Source organism: Plutella xylostella, chromosome 7, assembly GCF_932276165.1.
Source record: "Plutella xylostella chromosome 7, ilPluXylo3.1, whole genome shotgun sequence".
NCBI classification, from domain to species: domain Eukaryota; kingdom Metazoa; phylum Arthropoda; class Insecta; order Lepidoptera; family Plutellidae; genus Plutella; species Plutella xylostella.
The window spans coordinates 6,271,668-6,290,891 of record NC_063987.1 but is presented as its reverse complement, the minus strand read 5'-3'; the positions used below and the strand labels follow the sequence as shown (position 1 = coordinate 6,290,891).

The 19,224-nt window shown below is 38.5% G+C and overlaps 3 protein-coding genes across 5 annotated transcripts; 1 reads left to right on the top strand and 2 right to left on the bottom strand.

Moving 5' to 3' along the window:
* Positions 1–140: 140 nt before the first annotated feature.
* LOC105389010 (V-type proton ATPase subunit E) lies at positions 141–6,289 on the bottom strand. Its single transcript, NM_001305532.1, is given in 5 exon segments — positions 141–1,217; positions 2,101–2,295; positions 3,274–3,442; positions 5,836–6,011; positions 6,197–6,289. Coding segments are annotated over 5 exon segments (681 nt in total). The 5' UTR covers positions 6,230–6,289; the 3' UTR covers positions 141–1,109.
* Positions 6,290–7,176: 887 nt separating this feature from the next.
* Positions 7,177–14,644, top strand: LOC105389008 (CCR4-NOT transcription complex subunit 2). Of its 3 annotated transcripts, none has more exons than XM_038106943.2 (8): positions 7,177–7,883; positions 8,434–8,580; positions 8,992–9,261; positions 10,164–10,347; positions 12,023–12,232; positions 12,928–13,132; positions 13,740–13,904; positions 14,384–14,644. In XM_038106943.2, exons 3-8 carry the CDS (start codon positions 8,995–8,997, stop codon positions 14,592–14,594), a joined length of 1,242 nt encoding a protein of 413 aa, XP_037962871.1. In that variant the 5' UTR covers positions 7,177–7,883; positions 8,434–8,580; positions 8,992–8,994; the 3' UTR covers positions 14,595–14,644. The 3 variants fall into 3 exon arrangements, with proteins under 3 accessions (XP_037962871.1, XP_037962872.1, XP_037962869.1); XM_038106944.2 differs by having other exon boundaries at positions 7,185–7,308; XM_038106941.2 differs by lacking the exon at positions 8,434–8,580 and having other exon boundaries at positions 7,191–7,308.
* Positions 14,645–15,373: 729 nt separating this feature from the next.
* LOC105389007 (hsp90 co-chaperone Cdc37) lies at positions 15,374–19,224 on the bottom strand. Its single transcript, XM_038106971.2, has 5 exons — positions 19,036–19,224; positions 18,317–18,883; positions 17,809–17,924; positions 17,310–17,499; positions 15,374–16,228 (listed from the first exon to the last, which is right to left on the bottom strand). The coding sequence occupies exons 1-5, from the start codon at positions 19,066–19,068 to the stop codon at positions 16,028–16,030; spliced, it is 1,107 nt and encodes a 368-aa protein (XP_037962899.1). The 5' UTR covers positions 19,069–19,224; the 3' UTR covers positions 15,374–16,027.

The following is a 19,224-nucleotide window of genomic DNA, read 5'->3' as shown; positions in this document are numbered from 1 at the left end:
CTAATTTTATCTTATGAATGTTAAAATGTGCCAACGTTAATTAAAAATAAACATTAGTTCGTAAACAAAAAATATTCGTTGTTTACTTTAATATCATAACCTATGCAGGACAACAAATAAAACATCCCTTTTTAACACATCTATATATTTACATAAGAATTTTAACAGTGCCATAATGGGGATTAAACATTATATTCGTATGTAATTTATAGAGCTACGGTGCTCTTCGATAGAACTGTTAAAAGCAAGCCGAAACATTTGATTGCCAGGACAGGAAACATGAAAGAGGAATGTCTTTTTCAGCTGAAAGATGTACGGGTGACACCGCCCTGCGCCCAGTCAAATCTTTCACTTCGATTTCAGTGGGAATAAGGCGGGATGCTGCCGTCACCCATAAACCTTACAGCATCAAATAATTCCCAGGAAGTCCACGATAGTAAACAGTATATAGACGAGTCCAAAATACAAGGAAGATTATATGAAAATACATTGAACTTTACCACATTTATATATATATCTAAGTATTGACGTCGCCCTGTCGTGAAGTTTGTAACTTGTGCTTTTTCCATCGAAAGTGCGCTGTCACTTACTCCATTACATCGACTATCGATAACATCTATTTGTGTAATAATTGTTATGGCAACAATCCAGAATTATATCAATAAAATGCTTACGCTTACACACCAATAAGTTTGTCCTACCATCAAGCATCGGTATAACATTTCAATTTAACTGTGTCTCCTAAAAGCTACAGCTAAGCTAATATATAACTAGTGTTACACGAATGAATTGTAGTAATATAATACTTAGACACTGTTCGAACATTACGTTAAGGCGGTAACTAATGTACATTAAGAGCGAACGTTAAACCTACCACGAAATCAGAAATCCACATGATCGCACTTACTATTGTAATACATTTTCTGACTTAATACGGATTCTTTCATACATGTTAATAATGTTGTACGCATTTAATATTATACATATAAGTAAGTAAGTAATTAATTAGGCAAAAAGTAAAACACTTATAAATAACATTTTAGTTCTACATAATAATAATAAGAAAGTTGAATATTAGCGCCGGGGGCGCGTTGGTTGAGGGTAGTTGTTTAGTCGGTGAACTTGCGGTTGGGGTTCCGTCCGAACAGCGCCGTGCGGATCTCGGGCAGCAGCTGCTGCGCGATCAGCTCCATGCGGGACTCCAGGGTGTTGATGATCTGAAATGTGCACACCATAAGTCTACTACCATGTTCACTTAGGCAAGCAGTTTTGAAATATAAGTCCCTAGTTACTGTGAAATTTCTCGATCTTTTCCCCCTGTATATTGTAGAAAGTAACTAAATATACGTAAATATCCATGGAGTGAAATCCCATCTCTTATCATGTTTGTGACAAAGACAAGATCTAGACTGGATTTTGTCACTGTGGTGAAAGGATTGACCAGTCAGATAAGGTGCGTCGGACGTAGAAACATTTCGGGATTCAAAGTAAAATGTTATGAAGCTATGATGCCACATACAAACAGACAGTAAGTGGTAACAAACTTGAAAACGCGTTTTTTGTTGGGTTAAAAATGAATAAAGAAGTACAGAAGAAATAAATCAAAACAATTAAATAAAAAGATACTAACATGAGGTCTTCAAGTTCGATAGAATAGAAGTCTTCTTATGAATTGGCGATACATGAATGATCCACATAAAATTATGAAGGTGAAAACACGAAATAAGTAAACTATAAGCCTGACACCGTTTAAAAGCTTTTCCGTAAAATTAACAATTAAATAGTGTTAAACGCATGAAAATTAGAATGAATCAAGTAGTATTTTATTAATGTTTAAAGCAATATTTAAATGGCGTTTCAAATTTACTAGTACACACCAACACCATAGATACCTCTGCGTCACATCACAGTTTCTCATAGAGTAAATCTATCAAAGCATGTGCCAAGTAAGCCCTGCTCAACGACAGTCCAGCCAATCACAGGCATCCCTTGTGCTTAACTTGACCACCTCAGTTAACCGAAAATGCGTTCCTTCAATCCCAACAAAAACACAAAAACAAAAGCAATACTGGCAGTTTACAAACAAAAAAACAAACGAACCTTGATGCGCCCCCTAGCGGCGACCAGCTCAATCCCGCCGCAGGTGCCCACCGGCAGGTAGTGCTCAGTGTCCACCTTCAGGGTGACGTCCTTCTTGATCTTCTCCTTGTACTGCGCCTGCGCGCGCTCGAGCAGGCTGTCGATCAGCGGCTTGTCGGCCTCGCGCACGCGGAGGGTTACGGTTGGTTCAACCAGCTGGCGGGAAAAAAGGTTGGTGTTGCCAGGTGAAAAAAATATAGAGAATCCTCTCTCATCAAGGATGTGTATGTTTATATCGACCAGCATCCCATTCCACGGGGAAAGACATCTGATACAAACAAAAACTACCCTTATTCGAATGTAATAAGGGCTCTGGCAGATGTCTTCCCCGTGGAATACGATATATAGTGAATAGTTAGGGGTGGTAGAAAACAATAAATCTAACGACTTGGCAGCCGATCAACATCGATCGGTAGCCTTCATTATGCCTGAATATGAATGGTCTTGTTAGGCTAAGAGTTCTGTACTGTGGTTCTTTATGTATACCTACAGCAACCTTGGAAAATGATATTTTGGTTAGTTCTTAGAACTCCAGTATCTAGCATAGACACAAAGCGGCGCTTTACTCACATGTCGCAGTGATAAATGGAACAAAGTCTGTTTTTATTTTAATTTATTTACTTATGTTGTATTTTTATGTCTCGATGTCGTTTCCGTGAGTCACGTAAAGGGTCCCTGCTGAAAATCAGCGCTGCAGGTGCATTTATGTACTTGTAGCATATGCTGAGCTCGGGGCCTTTTTGGCGCTGCGCTGATGCACCACCAACACAGACTGGCCAGGTATTCCTTATTTGTTTCTTGTGTATTTTTTGTATGTATCTTAACTATTTTTTTTTGTTTTTTTGTTTTTTTGTTTTTTGTGTTTTGTGTACTATCCTGTGTTTGTGTTATTAGCGTATATGTAAATTGTTTTTCTGTGTAAGTGGTGTATTCGTGTAGCTCTAAATAAATGTCTTTTCTTTCTTTCAAAGCAAGACTGAAAGGGTTTTGCCATCATCTCCACACCCAGCAGTCAGAATAGAGATATCACAGAACACACACATTTATCATCTAAACCCTAGAACAAATATCTGTCTTTAAGCAAATCCAGCCGGGATTCGAGCCAGGGACCTTTAACCCTACAGTGTACAGTACCTGGAACAGCGCCTGCACGATGAGCTTGACCAGCAGGTCGGAGTAGAGCCCCTGGTCGTTGGGCACCTCGGCGAGGCGGCGGCGCGTCTCGTCCAACACGTGGCCCACGTGGTCCTCGCGCACCTTCAGCACCTTCAGACGGGCTTGGTTCAGCATGTTGGAGGATTGGCTGGCGAGGGAAATGAAGTGGTTAGGGTTTTTATTGAGTTTTCAAATAATAAATAATAATAATAAGAAATTTATTTATTTCAAAGCCAAAAACATAAGAAAAGGAACAATCTTACAAAGGTTCATAAAATAAGTATAGGCTGTACAGAATATGCTTAAATCGTCCTGAAAATATTTTTCAGATATTTAAATTTTAGGGTTGATTTTCATTATTCAGATAAATGTAATGAACTAGTTTGTTGGATAAATGTTATCTGGGGAACAAAATAGTTGGTGTCATTGTATGACATCTGAATGAGACACAACATTGTCAGAATATCCCCAGACAACTTTTATCTGACCATTGAAAGATCAGCCCTTAGTCTACCGCAAAAGGTGGCTTGAGGCAGTCAAAGAGTAACCCCCTTATTCATAGAGAAGTTACAGAACGTTTTAACTAATAAACTGTTTTGTCCCTTTCCGACAAAGAACAATTTGTTCTTTGACAGAGAGGGACAAAACAGTTTATTAGTTAAAACGTCTTGTAACTTTTCTATGAATAAGGGGGTAAGACTTTAATAGTGGTGTTTAGCGGCATTGCATTATAGTTTTAAATGCTATCATGACTACATTTGCAACACTGAAGGTCTGTCACCACCACATTGCAATAAGTAACTGTGAGTTTTAGTTAGTTTTTTAAGATATTATTATTTATTCCCATGTCATCAAAAATTGCAGATAGGTACAGTCAGCTGCATAAGTAGCTGTACACTTTTTTACCTTGTCAAACTCACAAACTGCTGCCTATTCAAACATTGACGGTTTGTTATGTAGTCAGTTTGACAAGGTACAAAAGTGTATAGCTACTTATGCAGCTGACTGTATATTGTAAGTGAAAATTGACGGTTTGTTATGTAGTCAGTTTGTCAAGGTACAAAAGTGTATAGCTACTTATGCAGCTGACTATATATTGTAAGTGAAAATTGACGGTTTGTTATGTAGTCAGTTTGACAAGGTACAAAAGTGTAAAGCTACTTATGCAGCTGACTGTATATTGTAAGTGAAAATTGTTCAAAGAACAATCAAGTGGCTGTTTCTGTATATTGCTTACTTATGCAGCTGACTGTATATTGTAAGTTTCTGTTTCATTAATTTGTGCACTAAAGTTTTGGTACATTCATGAATAGATTACAAAAATGTAGACTCCTTCATGTTTCACAAATAACAGAAAACATGGAAAGTTTACAAGCATTCAGTGCAAAAATGGAAAAGTAATTCAAGATTGTTAAAATTAGGTATTTTTATTTTAGCTGCTAAAATTTTTGAAAGTTGGTATACAACTTAATTTTTAAGTCGTATTTATATTTTTTTTAAAACATATCTAGTTTTATTATAGTTCTGTGATGATCTTAAAATGTGTTTTGATAATGCTGTTATCAGAAGATAAGTATCTACGTGAATACTATCATTCTTATCATATTGTATGCAACATTAGGCATGGCACATACAATACTTTGTACTTTGCATGGCACATACACATACAATATTTTGTTTGCAATTTTAAAATATTATAAAGTAATATTATTCTAAGGGGTGTACTATTCAAGAATGAGTTTTTTAATAAGTACATCATTATTTTCAATGAATGTTTATGTTGGGTACAATGACCTATTGTAAGGTCAGTCACTTATTTGAGGTAGGGTAGGTGTAAACCCAAATAAAATCACTGTCTTAATTTAGAATTATTATGATTTAACTTACAAATTTATTATTGGAATGATTGTGTGAGGTGATCTCTGTGCGGTGGCTGATCACCAGTTATGTTTTTCATTCGCAGATTACTATCACTCTGTCCTAGTCCTAATATAACAGAGGATTTCTGTAGGCTAATTATCATGAAGATGATATCAGCCAATAATCATCCCCTTATATATTATTTATTTAATAGAGAGTGTATTTAAATAATGTATAGATTGGGTTGACAAGCTCCAAATCCCATATGTCAAAATTAAAGATTTCAGATATCACACACATGGTTCTTATGTACCATCTGTACCTACATCCATTATATTTTTAAAATGATAGTAAATTCAATATAGAAATGTGCACAAAGTCATAATGTATCCTTGAACATAATCACATGACCACTATTCAACTTTTTAAATGACAATAAACTAAGTTGCACTAAAGTTTTAAGAGTTTATTTTATGATAATAGTTACTTAGCAAGTTAAATACTTTATAGACACCTAGTGTCAGTGGTAACTTGAGTGAATAACCTGCATTCCTCAATGCAAGTCCTGATATTACTCTGATCCAGTAACTTTGATTAACCCAAACCATTCACACATCAGCAGCAACCTAACATCTCAATCTCTGGTCTAAGACTATCTAGGTCACAAGAGTAAGTACTTACATCTTCTTCTGGAGTTCCACCTGCTTCTCCTTCTTCTCGTAGTACTCCATGATCTTGAGGCGCTGCTGCTGCACCAGACGCCCCTTCTCGATGTTGAACTCCTCCTCAGCCTTAGCATCGATTTCTTCGGCCTTTTCATTTGCCTCTTGCTCGATGAAGGCCATCATATGCTTGATCTGGAATCATGGAATTCATGTTTTAGAACACAAACTGGCTGTGTGCCGGGATACCTAAAGCGAGACACACGTTTCTTCATAGGGTAAGCCATTTCACATGGGAATCTTCGTGGATCAATCATTCCCAGAATCCATGTCAATGGGGCATACGTAAACGTTGAAACGGTAATAGATAACGAACGCACCTGTTTTTGGACATCTGCATCGCTGAGCGCCATGGTTGCTGCTTGATATTAAACACTACTAACACGTAAACTACCGATATTGAGCCAGAAAATGAAGAACTGGCTCAGAAAAAGAAGTCGACGCCTATCAGTCGCACTTCTTCATTGAACGATCATATGATTTTTGGTGTTGCCATATTAAATAAACAAAACTTTGGTTTCACATGCTCGTGAGGCTGAGAGTGTAGACGAGCACAATGCCGATACCATCGATCGACGACGTTTATGCAAAAGCGCGAGGCTATTATTTATTGTAAGAATACAACCCCGAAACTAGAGCTAGCAAGTCTACTTGCGCTGAAGGAACATAATACAGTAAGTACTTCTCTATTTGGAAGCTTGCGCTCTTCAACTCTTCAGTCTGTTATTATTCTGAGGTCATCTTAGATTATGTGAATCTCATAATAATAATACCCTAGTTCTTCTTCTTAGATGTGAATGTTCGATTTTAATCTTTGTATTCGACTGAGTTAAATTAAATTTTATGAGCATTCTGGTTACAAGGACTTTGTATATAGCCTTTTGTTATACGGCACAACAACCACCATCGCTCAAGCTCAGAGAACATTATGGACTTCTCTAATCTTTCTCTAATTTATTAACTACTACTTTTTTATATCTAGAACCAATCATTATTCTGAGATGGTTAAATTAATGCATGACAATGTGTGTATGCGTTTCCGACCGAGGGATATTAAGTACGATAATGAGGGTAGATTTTAAAATATGAGGCATGAGGAAATTACATAAATAATCATTGATTTTATTTTTAATGTAACTTATAAAGTTTGGAGATGCGTCATGAAAAACAGAGTGGAAAAAATAACATTTCACTTCAACAGCCCCAACAACCTCCTCCTCCTCAGCAGGTAAAAAATAATAAAAATAGAAATAGTATTTATGGAATAATGGTTTTTTGTGCTCTTTACTATTTCTGTACATAATAGGTTATTGATGTAGACCAATGTTGACCCATATTCTAATTTACATTATTAATGGAGTGTATTTGTGTTCCTTGATAAAGACTCATCTTTTACATAAAGATAGGATATTTTAACAGTTCGCAAAAAATGGTAAATAATGTAACTTATTTTAGTTTTACTAGCAACCCAACCCAAATCTATGACCAAAAAACAATAAGTCAGTAAAGTGTTTTTTATTTTATTATTTTTCTGAAAACAATAGAAAAATCTAAAATAAAATATATAAATATCTAATAAAATAATACAAAATTATCAAGTAATATTAAATATGAAATTGAGCCATAATGTGGTCGAGTTTTGTTATTAGTAAAAAAAATCAAGTGCAAATATCCGCTTTTTAACAATATGGCCGCCATAATTGTTTAGGGTAATGTGGCGTTTAGCAGAACTGTGTGAAATTGCAAATATATTTTTTTGTGACACCAAAATGTATAAAGTTTTCAGTGTTTTATAGCAGTGTTTAATGCGGAGACTATATTTAAAATATTTTGGATCCTGTGCAAATTACTGAACGACCAGAAATCTCCTTGTAAAATTTAACAGTCAACAAACTTTTGTTTATTTCGTTGGAGTGCTATTTGTTAATTTCTGCATTGAATACTTGATTATGAGCCACCGATACGCTTCCTGAATTAGTGGATTAAGGACTGACGTCGATAATATAGGTAATTACTGGTCAAGAGGGTCAATTTCTTCATATCCAGGGTCGCCATTGTTTGGCAGGGGACAAATCATATCAAATGCATTGTAATTTCTTCTTCTACCTAAATGAATCGCCTGTGTTTATTTGGCCCAATGTACAGAGATCACTATCAGGGATAACTCGGATCCACAGCTCTGTGGCCGATAAGCCTAGGTCACGAACTTTCTACTATTTCTGTGCACCTTATCACTTTTACCAAGCCATCTGGACAGTTTTTAGTGTTATTTACTGTTCATTTTGCAAGAAGGGAATTGCAGAGTTGACCCACTGACCATGGACTTAAAGCTCTTATGGCAGTTCTTGCTAAAAGTCCCCTTGAAAGACATTGCCAGCATTTTGTTTACCTTCAGTTTTAATGCAATCTTGATTATGAATTGTGCCCTTGGTTCAGTTTTTTTATTCCCAATAACAATTTGTATTCACCCTTTACCATAGTGTTCTTAAAATTACTGCAATTGGATATTATTTGTTTGTGAAAGTGACATGAACTTATTCTTTGATATCTGTTCTAGGATGTGGATATCCCATGTCCAAGGAATGGTTCTAAACTTAAGTCATTAATGCACTGCCTAGCATAGAATATTGTTTAAATTGGAGCATGTTTCATCTATGAAATTTTGTGTAAATTGTAAAGTAAACATTATTTTACTTTCTGAAATGTAAGTATAAAACTCTTAAATCTTGTAAGAGTCACACTCTCCTAATGTAAAGTAGAATTAAGTATAATTTTATAGGCACCTAATTCATTGTATGATTTTTAAATATTATTATTCATATTAGAATGCTTTTTGATGGTATTACTATCATGGCCCACAGTAATGTATCAAACAAATTTCTTACTGGTTTTAAATACCATGAACCAAGGGCAAAGACCTCCATGTAAAATAATGATGTATTCAAATCAAGTGCTTTTGTACAAGAATCTTACTGAATTACATTTTATTGCTCTTAAATACACTTTAACCTCCTCAATAAATCATCTTGAACTGCAAGAAGAGAACATTCTAAAATAAACACATCATAAAAACATCTGACTATCAACAGCTAACACAATCCAAAATCTGTTCCAGGTTATGGCAAACTTGAATTTCCAACAAGCGCCTAGAAGCCTCACAAGTGGCGGGGTGGGGGGGCGAGTGGGCTCCGGCCTGGTGGGGGGCGTGTCCGGCCATGTGACGCCCACGTTCGGGGGCGCCCTGTCCCCGGGGCGCAGCTCGGCATCCATGCCCTCCGCGCCACCCTCCATGGCCTCTAGAACAACACTATTTGGACAGCGAGCATTCGCTGACCGGAGAGTACCCATTCCTACACCTTTATCTCAAGCTAATTCTAATGCTATGGTGAGTTGATTTTTTTGTGAGGTAGATGGTAAGCAATGATTGGAAAGTTGGTCATATTCCATTGCTTCAGTAAGATTATGACTTATTAGAATAATTTAAGGTTGACAAAAAGGTTCCAAAGCCGTCCTTGGCACTAAGCTATGAAGTTTAGTCATAATTCTAACAACCAACTTTGTTAGACCTGTCTACTAAAATAGCTGTAAGTATGTGTATGTTGAGCATAATAATGCTTTCAATTCGAATTTGTTATTCAAACATGAATAGGTAATTTCGTAAACGCACACTATTCAAACTTTCACATAATTCATCATGTAACTTAGTTGCTAAGCAAAACCTCACACTGTGGATCTCTTCAGTCGAATTTTAATTGCATAAATTATGCTGTGTAGTAACTTGCATACATGCTTGCTTTACCAATTAAATTGTGAAGAATACATTGTAAAAAAATACCTTGGTCCTCGATATCTGAATACAAACAAATAGGTCAATTGAATACAGTTTCATTGAAATCTGCTCTGTTGTCGTGACGGGGTGTAGAAATGAACACAAATTACATTCAGAGGTCACTCTTGAATGTGAATAGCATTTTGTGCTTCTACCTCATAATAATACAGACAATACACAATGTGGGCTATCGAATTTTGTCAGCTTCGAACTTCATTTCTATATAAACATACTTTGGGTTCAAGGTTCCCATCAGCCCCAAATAAGCCTTTCAAGAGAAAACCCGGCACCATCTCTCCTGCCTGTCTTTATGTTGGCCAATATCCATTCATAATTATATACATGCAGTAAGTACTGTTACATCCAAGCACAGCCATCGCCTATTCAGCCTATAAAGTCAGCCTCTCACAAACCCTAAAAATCATTCCATATTGACAACCAACAATCCTCATTTCCAGTCAAGTATGAGCGGGGTCTCCCGCTTCAACGCGGGCGGCAGCTACCACTCGGTGTTCGGCGAGGGCGGCGACACGTCGACGCCGCCGCTGCTCGACCTCAGCGAGTTCCCGTCGCTCACGGCGCGGGGCGCGGGCGACCAGGCCCCCGCCGCCGCGCCGCCGCCGCCTGGCTCTAAGCCGTACGGTACGTTGGTTTCATTGACCATTGTCTGGGCTCTAATTCTAGACCGTATGACCCGGCTCTAAAGCCGCGTACACACCGGCCCAACGAACGCCAACGAACGTTTTTCGTTGACCTTCGTTGCTGCAATCTGCCCTGTATTATGTATGATAAATATCCATCGTTGGGATAACCGTTGGCGTTCGTTGGGCGTTCGTTGGCCCGGTGTGTACGCAGCTTAAGCCGTACGGTACGTGGGTGAAGAGGCGGTTTTTGGTTTACTGATGTCAGGGTTCCAATTCTCGACCGTTTCATTGCAAATTGTGGTAACTATCATCTTTGAGTTACTTGCTTTTGATAAGCTCCTTAAAAGTAGTGTCAGGACTCCAATTCTAGACCGTAGGACCCATTTCATTGGAAAATTTACACTATTATCGTTGAGTCACGACTTGCCGCTCAAAAGCTCATTAAAAGTTGTGTGGACGAGACTAGGAGTGATGATAAGGGTAGTATGGAAATGGCAAAGAGTTTTTGTGGACGAAGGGGGAAGGAAATGTGGTAAAGATACTAAAGATAACAAACCGCACCTGTTATGGGGTCTTTTAGTTGTAAATATTAATGCAAATATTTTTTAGAAGTATGCTACCTACAAAAACATATTATTCATGATTACATGGTTTGTGATTACAAGACCCATGTACCCTTGTACAAACCTTTATTCATGTAAACCAAAGGGAGTATTGTGTAGTAACTAATCAAGTGCGATAAACCACGGTGTACGATAATAAATTAATAACTTGTTTACTTCGCTGGCGCTGGCCTACCTACGATAACAAATATATCATTAATATGCGTATAAATGTAAACAAATCGCTACTAGTTTAACTTTGTTTACTAGATGGTTCCAACTTTGAAATATCACAGAATAAATTAGGCGACTAATTTCTATTGTTATTCCAGTTTCTATTTTGCCTACTAGAGTAACTAGAGGCTTGTCTAATCTTTGTAAACCTGTTGTTTCAACTTTGTGATATCGGAAGAATGAAGCGCCACTAATAATTGGTATACTAATTATGCTTTTAGGCAAAATACAGTATGCATAAATTTGCATTGTTACTATATCCAGCAGGCAGTTCTAACTGATATTGTATAAAATAAATACGTTTTACAATATAAAATATACCTTCGATAGCACTTCATTGTTATAAATAATGGATGTCATTGTTCTCCGTATCTTATTATGTTTAATTACCCAATAGCTTTTTAATTGTATCTACTAATCGGTGGATTACAAATTACTATGTTTGAATCATATCCGATCGTGCGTAAACGCCGCATGGTTGATTGTTGTTTGGATGAGATTTTTAGATTATAATTTATTTAATAGCTAATTTTATTTATTTATTTTAATAAGTGCAATCCCTTTTTAGCTCGGTTTGAATATACTTAAGTATCTCAAAAGCTTATAACATCAGATAAAAATAATAAACACCAATAAATTAATTTGACCAGTCTAAAGCTATATAAAGTACCAATAATTACAATTGCGAAACAGTATCAGTTGTACGACAAAAGCCAATAAAACAGATGTTTAAAGCTACAGAATACTATGAATTCTTCTGAATCCGCCAAACACTGTATCACGCTCCCTTTAATCGTGATGTAATCCTTTTTAACCGTTTTACCCCCTAAATTCCAGTGGGTATGGTGAAGCAGCCAACGTCAGAACAGTCCGAGTTCACGATGTCATCGGAAGACTTCCCCGCGCTGCCCGGCACCTCAGGCCCAGGCGCGGTGGCGGCGCAGTTGACGGGAGCCACCCTGCCGCCGCCGCCGCACGGCACGGAACATGTTGCGACGAGTCAAGATGATGACAAGCCACGGAAGGGGATACAGACCTCGACTGACGGTGAGAACTTACTATGTTGGATATAGAGATAATAATATATTTTGACATACCGGAGCCGCACAGGCCAGATTATACGGTGCAGTCAGAATGATGACAAGCCACGGAAGGGGATACAGACCTCGACTGATGGTGAGTCTTGTTGTATTGCTTTTTGGCTGGTATAAGGGCTTGAACATGTGGCCAGGAGACAAGACGATGACAAGCCACAGAAGGGGATACAGACCTCTGCTGACGGTGAAAGCATTGTTGGATATAGAGATATAATATAATTTTGAATGACCGGAGCGCACAGGTCAGCTAACGGTGAGGCTAGCTGTGTATAATCAGTCTTCATAGTGTTGGCTTCTGCCTGGCTGAAGCGGCAGCCTGCAGTAGATCTATCTCTGAGATTCTAATGTTCCCATAAAATACACAATAATAATACTACTACTTAGGCGTGGAGACACTACAATCAAATATCCTCGGATCTCCGGGGTCCCTCCGGGGAGTCATGAGCAACCTAGGTCGTCTACTGGCTTTCTGGCGTGAGCTTGGGTGGCTTAATAGCTAGTCACCCCATAGTTATTTCACGCATAATGGCCCATCTTGGAGGCTAAATGCGGAAAATCAGCTCGCATGATAGATAGATAGACTACTACTTACTACTTTACTTATGTACTACATATTTTTAAAAGAATACTTTATTTCAACCGCAGGCAAAGTAACGAATATACCGGAGACGATGATCCCGAACCAGTTCGGCATCGTGGGGCTGCTGACGTTCATCCGCGCGGCGGAGTCGGACCCGAGCCTCGTGTCGCTGGCGCTGGGGCAGGACCTCACGGCGCTCGGCCTCAACCTCAACTCGCCCGACAACCTGTACCTCACGTTCGCGGGCCCGTGGGCCGACACGCCTTGTCGGTGAGTGGTGCTCACTTGTTGAAGAAACCTTGGAGCGGTGGGCGTGGCGGGGAAATTAAAAACAACACAGATTTTTGTCCCGAGATTCCCACGGGGTAACTTTTTATGGCGAAGCTCGCAGGAAATGGGAACAGTCGCTCGTATGTACTATTTTGTTGCCCGCTGTACCATAGTGTGTGATATTTCATAAAATATATATTGGGATAACTAGCGCTGCCTCCCGACATAAGACATAATTAAATTAGTTACTAGACCCGACCGACAAAAAATATTTCGGTATTTAAAAAAATATTGATTGTTAACTTCTTAACTTTATGCATCTTAAGCAGTTCAGTGATGTTCTGAGTATTTAGTAAAAAAATAGGTGTGAAAACTTTACTGGCTTGTGTGTAAACCTTATGTTAATTTATAATATGTAATAGTATAAGCTGTTTGTTTTCCAAATAAAGAAAATTAAAATTAAAAATTAATTATCCAAAAAAAAAATGTTTAGTGTTAATCCTGTCAAACGCCTCATAAATTATATGTTGAATACCATACTTATTTGTATTTATTTTCGGTGACATAGATGTATTCCATTCTAATAACCCTCCATTTCCGTTCCCAGACCACAAGACATGGACTACCACGTGCCGCCCGAGTACCTCATCAACGGCGCGATCCGCGAGAAGCTGGCGCCGCTGCGGCTGAGCCGGTACAAGGAGGACCTGCTGTTCTATTTGTTCTACTGCTTCGTGGGCGACGTGCTGCAGATCGCCGCCGCCGCTGAGCTGTGAGTCACTGCACGATAATTATAAAAGCACAAATTATAATTTTAGTGCTGTCAAATTGTAAATTTTGCAATCGAAAAATTACGTTTATTATGGAAACACTCATAGAGTAGAATTAAAGATTTTGACAGCATCAAAATTAGAATTTGTGCGTTTAGAGTCGACATCGATGATAGCAACGCGGACTTTTTTCAGTCGATACAATAGATATCTTATAAATTATATCGAATAACGCACACAAAGGATAAAAAGTACCTCGTAAAGATCTATGATATATCGGCGTAAAAAAGTATGTCGTTTGCGCTAGCTGGACGGATGTCCTCCAGCCGATATGAAATAAAATCGAGTCGACTTTCATATCTATCGTGGCCCGCTGATTTAGCCTCTGACTTTTGGGCTATTATGCGTGAAATACCGCTGTTTATCGACCCAAGCACACGCCAGAAACTCCTCCTTAACAAATAAATCCATTCACCCACAGATACAACCGCGAATGGCGGTACCACACGGAAGAAAAAGTATGGATCTCTCAAGCGCCCGGCATGCCCATGGTGGAGAAGACGGCCACCTACGAGCGCGGCACCTACTACTTCTTCGACGCGCACAACTGGCGCAAGGTGGCCAAGGAGTTCCACTTAGACTACAGCAAGCTCGAGGGACGGCCGCAGTTGCCGCCGCACGTCTTCACCTAGCCCCCCACATCTCTATATTATACTACTTATATTAAAAAGTACAACGTTTATTGTGTGGTTTTATTGGGGATAGTGTTGGGGTGAGCAGCAGATGAAGAAACAATACGTGGGAATAGGAAGTGGTATTGAAATCGTTGATAACAAACAATAATTAAAGGGCGGGATAGCATGAACATTGTTTCTTTATCTGTGCGAGTTGTGGAGTGAATCAACAGTAGATAATGAAATAAGGGTGACTGGCTCCAAATATTTAAACACAATTAAATGTATAGCTGGATTGCTCTGAATTTATACTGTCAAACCAAGATGGCAATAGATTTAAAATTGATCAACTTTTTGGTGCTAGTCACCCACCCTGCTTCTATTGCTTTTCAAAGGTAGTATAGTGCCACAAACTTATCTGTTCCGGTGAGAGCGAACTAAATTGGTCCATATAATCTATGTCATGTCAATATGAAATTCATTAGTAAGTAATGAGGTATGGACCAATTTAGTTCGCTCTCACCGGAACAGATAAGTTTGTGGCACTATAAGTATAATCATTGTTTAAATTTGGTTTCACCTCATTTTCCAAGAAACCCAAGCATTTTTCATTTTTTTTCTATGTAATGAAAATGACTGAATGTTATGTGGATGAACAATGGCGGAATAGCAAAAGTCCGTCCGCCATTTTCACATTGTTTCATTATCGGCGCGCTTCATCCTCCACCCAAGAGTGTGTTTTCTCTATGCACCCACGCGCCGATATGGCGGACTTCTACACTAAAATAAAACTAATATTCTGAGACCAATATAGGATTTATTTAAAATCTCAATAGCACGTAGATGTTATTTAATAAAATTACTGTTAAATTGTACAATGGATTTACACTAAGGCAGTTGATTATTAGTTTATTACGTTAATAAAAAAGAAACTAAATTCTATCATTAAGATTGCGTGGCTATCATGGTACCTATGAAAATAAATACTTTTTAGAATGCATTTGTTCAATGATACAAGCTGATTATTTAGCTATAGCATCCCATTCATTTGAGGCACGCACGGTAAATCAAAGTTTAAGTTATCACTTCCAATTATTGAATTCCTGTATAAAAATCTACAAAAACTATTTCTGTCATAATTATCTGCAACCTAATCATGCTTAACTTACACAACGCACTCATCTCTGCACGGACATTACAGCTAAACAACCAGCATCAACAACAACATACGCCACAAAAATGGAAACGACCATCTACCTCCTTACGATTACGAAGTTTCGGTAACAGTATATCATAATCATAATGCATTATAATTTGCGCAGACAGTGCGAGCGACTCATAAGTTTGATTGCATTCACTGCCCTGCAGCCCTGCACATGCAACTAGAAGTGTCAATCTCATAACAACGCTCCGAAACTTCGTATCCGCACACCACCATCCATCACACGCTCTCAATCAACGTCATCAGTGGTGGTCGCAGGCTCCTTGCCCGAGTTCTCCTTCATGGTGGGTTCCTCGTCGTTTTTGCCGGGCACCCACAGGCCCGAGTCCACGCATCTCTTCATGTAGTGGATGGCTTCGGCCTCGGGCATCTTGGCGATGGTGGCCTGAAGCATTGGGACGTCTTGCGCGTCGAAGCATTTCTTCAACTCCTGGTAGGGGGGGAATAAGATAACATTAGTCGTTTTTTAGGGTTCCGTAGCCAAAATGGCAAAAACGGAACCCTTATAGTTTCGTCATGTCCGTCTGTCCGTCTGTCACAGCCGATTTACTCGGAAACTATAAGTACTACAGTGATGAAATTTGATGGGAATATGTGTTGTATGAACCGCTACAAAAATATGACACTAAATAGTAAAAAAAAGAATTGGGGGTGGGGCCCCCCATACATGTAACTGAGGGATGAAATTTTTTTTTTCGATGTACATACCCGTGTGGGGTATCAATGGAAAAGGTCTTTTAAAATGATATAAAGTTTTCTAAAAAACATTTTTCTTAAAGTGAACGGTTTTTGAGATATCAGCTCTCAAAGTCGTAAAAAGTATGTCCCCCCCCCTCTATTTTTATAACTACGGGGTATAAAATTCTAAAAAAAATAGAGGTGATGCATGCTAATTAACTCTTTCAACGATTTTTGGTTTGATCAAAGTATCTCTTATAGTTTTTGAGATAGGTTGATTTAACTGTAATTTTGCTGCTACGGAACCCTTTGTGCGCGAGCCCGACTCGCACTTGGCCGGTTTTTTTTGTGAGTAACAATGCTTTCTATCTATCTATCTATCTTTCTATAAGATTCTGATAAGGTATTTAAAACATGATTTCTCATTGATGGTTTATAAATAAGCTGCGACCACGCGACTAACGTCAAATGTCTTTGTTTTGGGAACAATCGTGCACGATTATAATCTCGTGGTCGTGACGCTTGCGTTATGTTTGCGTAAGTTCAACTATTGCTAGCAATAATGAGCCATACCAATAGCCAAGTTGAAACCAAATACTTACGTACATATTATAAAAAACAAGCTAGGCAATATTTTGCTTTACTTTTGCTATTTGAACTAAACCGACCCATTTACTCATTGATTAGTGGCTATAGTACCTTCTGCACGTGAATAGTTAAATTATAATTCCATTATAGAGAGCCAGGTGAACCTACTTATAACCCTATACACAGTAGAATATAATGGATTGAAAGCCAGATGCACCTATTTATACAATAGACACCACACTCACATCAGGCAGCTCCTCATACACCTGCACGGGGTCGAGCCCGCCGGGCCCGAGCCTGGCTCGCCGCTCCTCCTCCTCGGCCTCGCGCAGCGCCTCCGCCACCTTGTCCGCCGCGCGCCGCCGGATGCGCGTCTTGAACTGCTCGAGTTCGTCGTCGAAGGAGTCCTTGTAGGTTTTTTCGGCTACTTGGATTCTGTTGGTGGGAGATGTTTCAGGTGATTATGTGCATCAGCAACCAGACTAACATTTTGACTTCAAACAGAAAATGATCTCTAGAGCTCATGATTTTAGTAGCTAATTAGTCATGTGTGACCAAGGGTCCATGAAGTTATATTTTAAATCCAACCCTGGGAAATCAGAAACTAATATAATAAATAATCAATTTGACTGGCTAATCCTTTCCTGCTCAAGGATTTGCCACCAAAGAACTATATCGTGGACAGGCACATAATAAATATTTAGCCTTTGTGATGCTGTATTTTGTATGAAAGTATGAGTTTACCTTGAGAAGAATGATCCGATGCAAGCTCTGGGGTCCACGTCCAGTTGCTTGGATAGCTCCAGGATGTACTGCATGCAGATGGTCTGGTGCGCCACATGAGCCATCAGCTCGTGTTTCTGGAAAATATGAGTGTGTCTGATAAAGGCAACAGGATAATAAAACGAAATAACCAAAAAGTGTTCTTTTAAATATAGTTTCTGATTATGAACATATTATGAATAGACAGCAGTATGTAGCATTAAATTTTGACAAGTTAATAATGCAGTAAGGAATGGGAACTAAGGTAAGTATTGTCCCCAAAGATTTAAGTTACTTTAGGTGTTTTTGTAAATGAATATAATAAAGAACAAATTACTTTGTTAAATTCTACAAAAGATTTGCAAAATAGCTTGAGATAATGGTAATGGTACAAAAGGTAAAGTGTAAATAAATAGCAATGATATTTGGGTGTCACCTCTGACTAATAGATTACTTTTAAAAACATAATTAAAATTATAACACAATATACCTCTTCCATTTCTAAGTTGATGCACCAAATGACAAGATAGTTGGCGGTTTCCTCACAAGCCAGGTGACTGTTTTGCTGCAGGAACTGCTTAGAGTCATCATACTTCCGCAGCATGCCAAACTGCTTCAACAGCTTCTCATTCTCCTTGATGAACTTCTTCATTTTCTGTTCCTTCTCCTCTTCAGTCATATTCTCATCTTTAGGACGAGCTGGCTTAGTGTTGATGACAGTTTTAGTGAAACCAGGCTCACTGATAGTGTCAACATTCCAAGGAGTGGTCTTTTCTTTCTTTCTCATCTCATCATCTTTCTTTCTGATCTCCATTTCTTCTTTTTCGAGCTGAGCCAACGCTTTTTTTAGAGAGTCAAGATCAGGGCTGTCTGCAGGCGTTGAAGAGAGTTTCTGTCGAGTTTCTACCACCTTTTTTTGGTTCTCAATTTTTCTTTTTTCGTGTTCTTCTCTCTCCTTCTTCCTCTCCTCCATGCGCTCGACGCGCGCCTGGTGCCTCCAGCGGAAGAGAGAGGGGGTGTCGATGTTGGGATGAGTCTCATCTTCGTCGTCTGAAATCTGCAATAAAATGAACCATTATATTCTTTGTCCTACAAACAACGTCAGACAGCTGATTTGAGATTATATTAGCAATACTATTCGTACTATTTTAAGTTAACGGATTCTGGACGCTTAGTCGGCGTAATGTTGTAAGTACGGAAGGAACCAACCTCAATATCTTTCCACTTGCTGTAATCAACCATTTCGGCAGCTGCTTTCACACTGTTACAAACGATAAAATATGTAGGTATATCTTTTATCAAAGTAATACAGGTAATTTCCTCGTGATATCACTTTATTTATTTCTGTTTTCTAGACAATTCTTGATTTTTTTGACAGTTGACACTGAATGAATGAAA

Excerpts from the sequence above, each read along its gene's own strand:
- LOC105389008 (XM_038106941.2), top strand. Across the intron at positions 9,262-10,163 it reads AAGCTAATTCTAATGCTATG|TCAAGTATGAGCGGGGTCTC; the intron begins GTGAGTTGATTT and ends CCTCATTTCCAG. Across the intron at positions 13,133-13,739 it reads TGGGCCGACACGCCTTGTCG|ACCACAAGACATGGACTACC; the intron begins GTGAGTGGTGCT and ends TTCCGTTCCCAG.
- LOC105389007 (XM_038106971.2), bottom strand. The coding sequence starts at position 19,068 with ATGGTTGATTACAGCAAGTGGAAAGATATTGAG. Across the intron at positions 17,925-18,316 it reads TCAACTTAGAAATGGAAGAG|AAACACGAGCTGATGGCTCA; the intron begins GTATATTGTGTT and ends CATATTTTCCAG. Across the intron at positions 16,229-17,309 it reads TGTATGAGGAGCTGCCTGAT|GAGTTGAAGAAATGCTTCGA; the intron begins GTGAGTGTGGTG and ends CCCCCCTACCAG.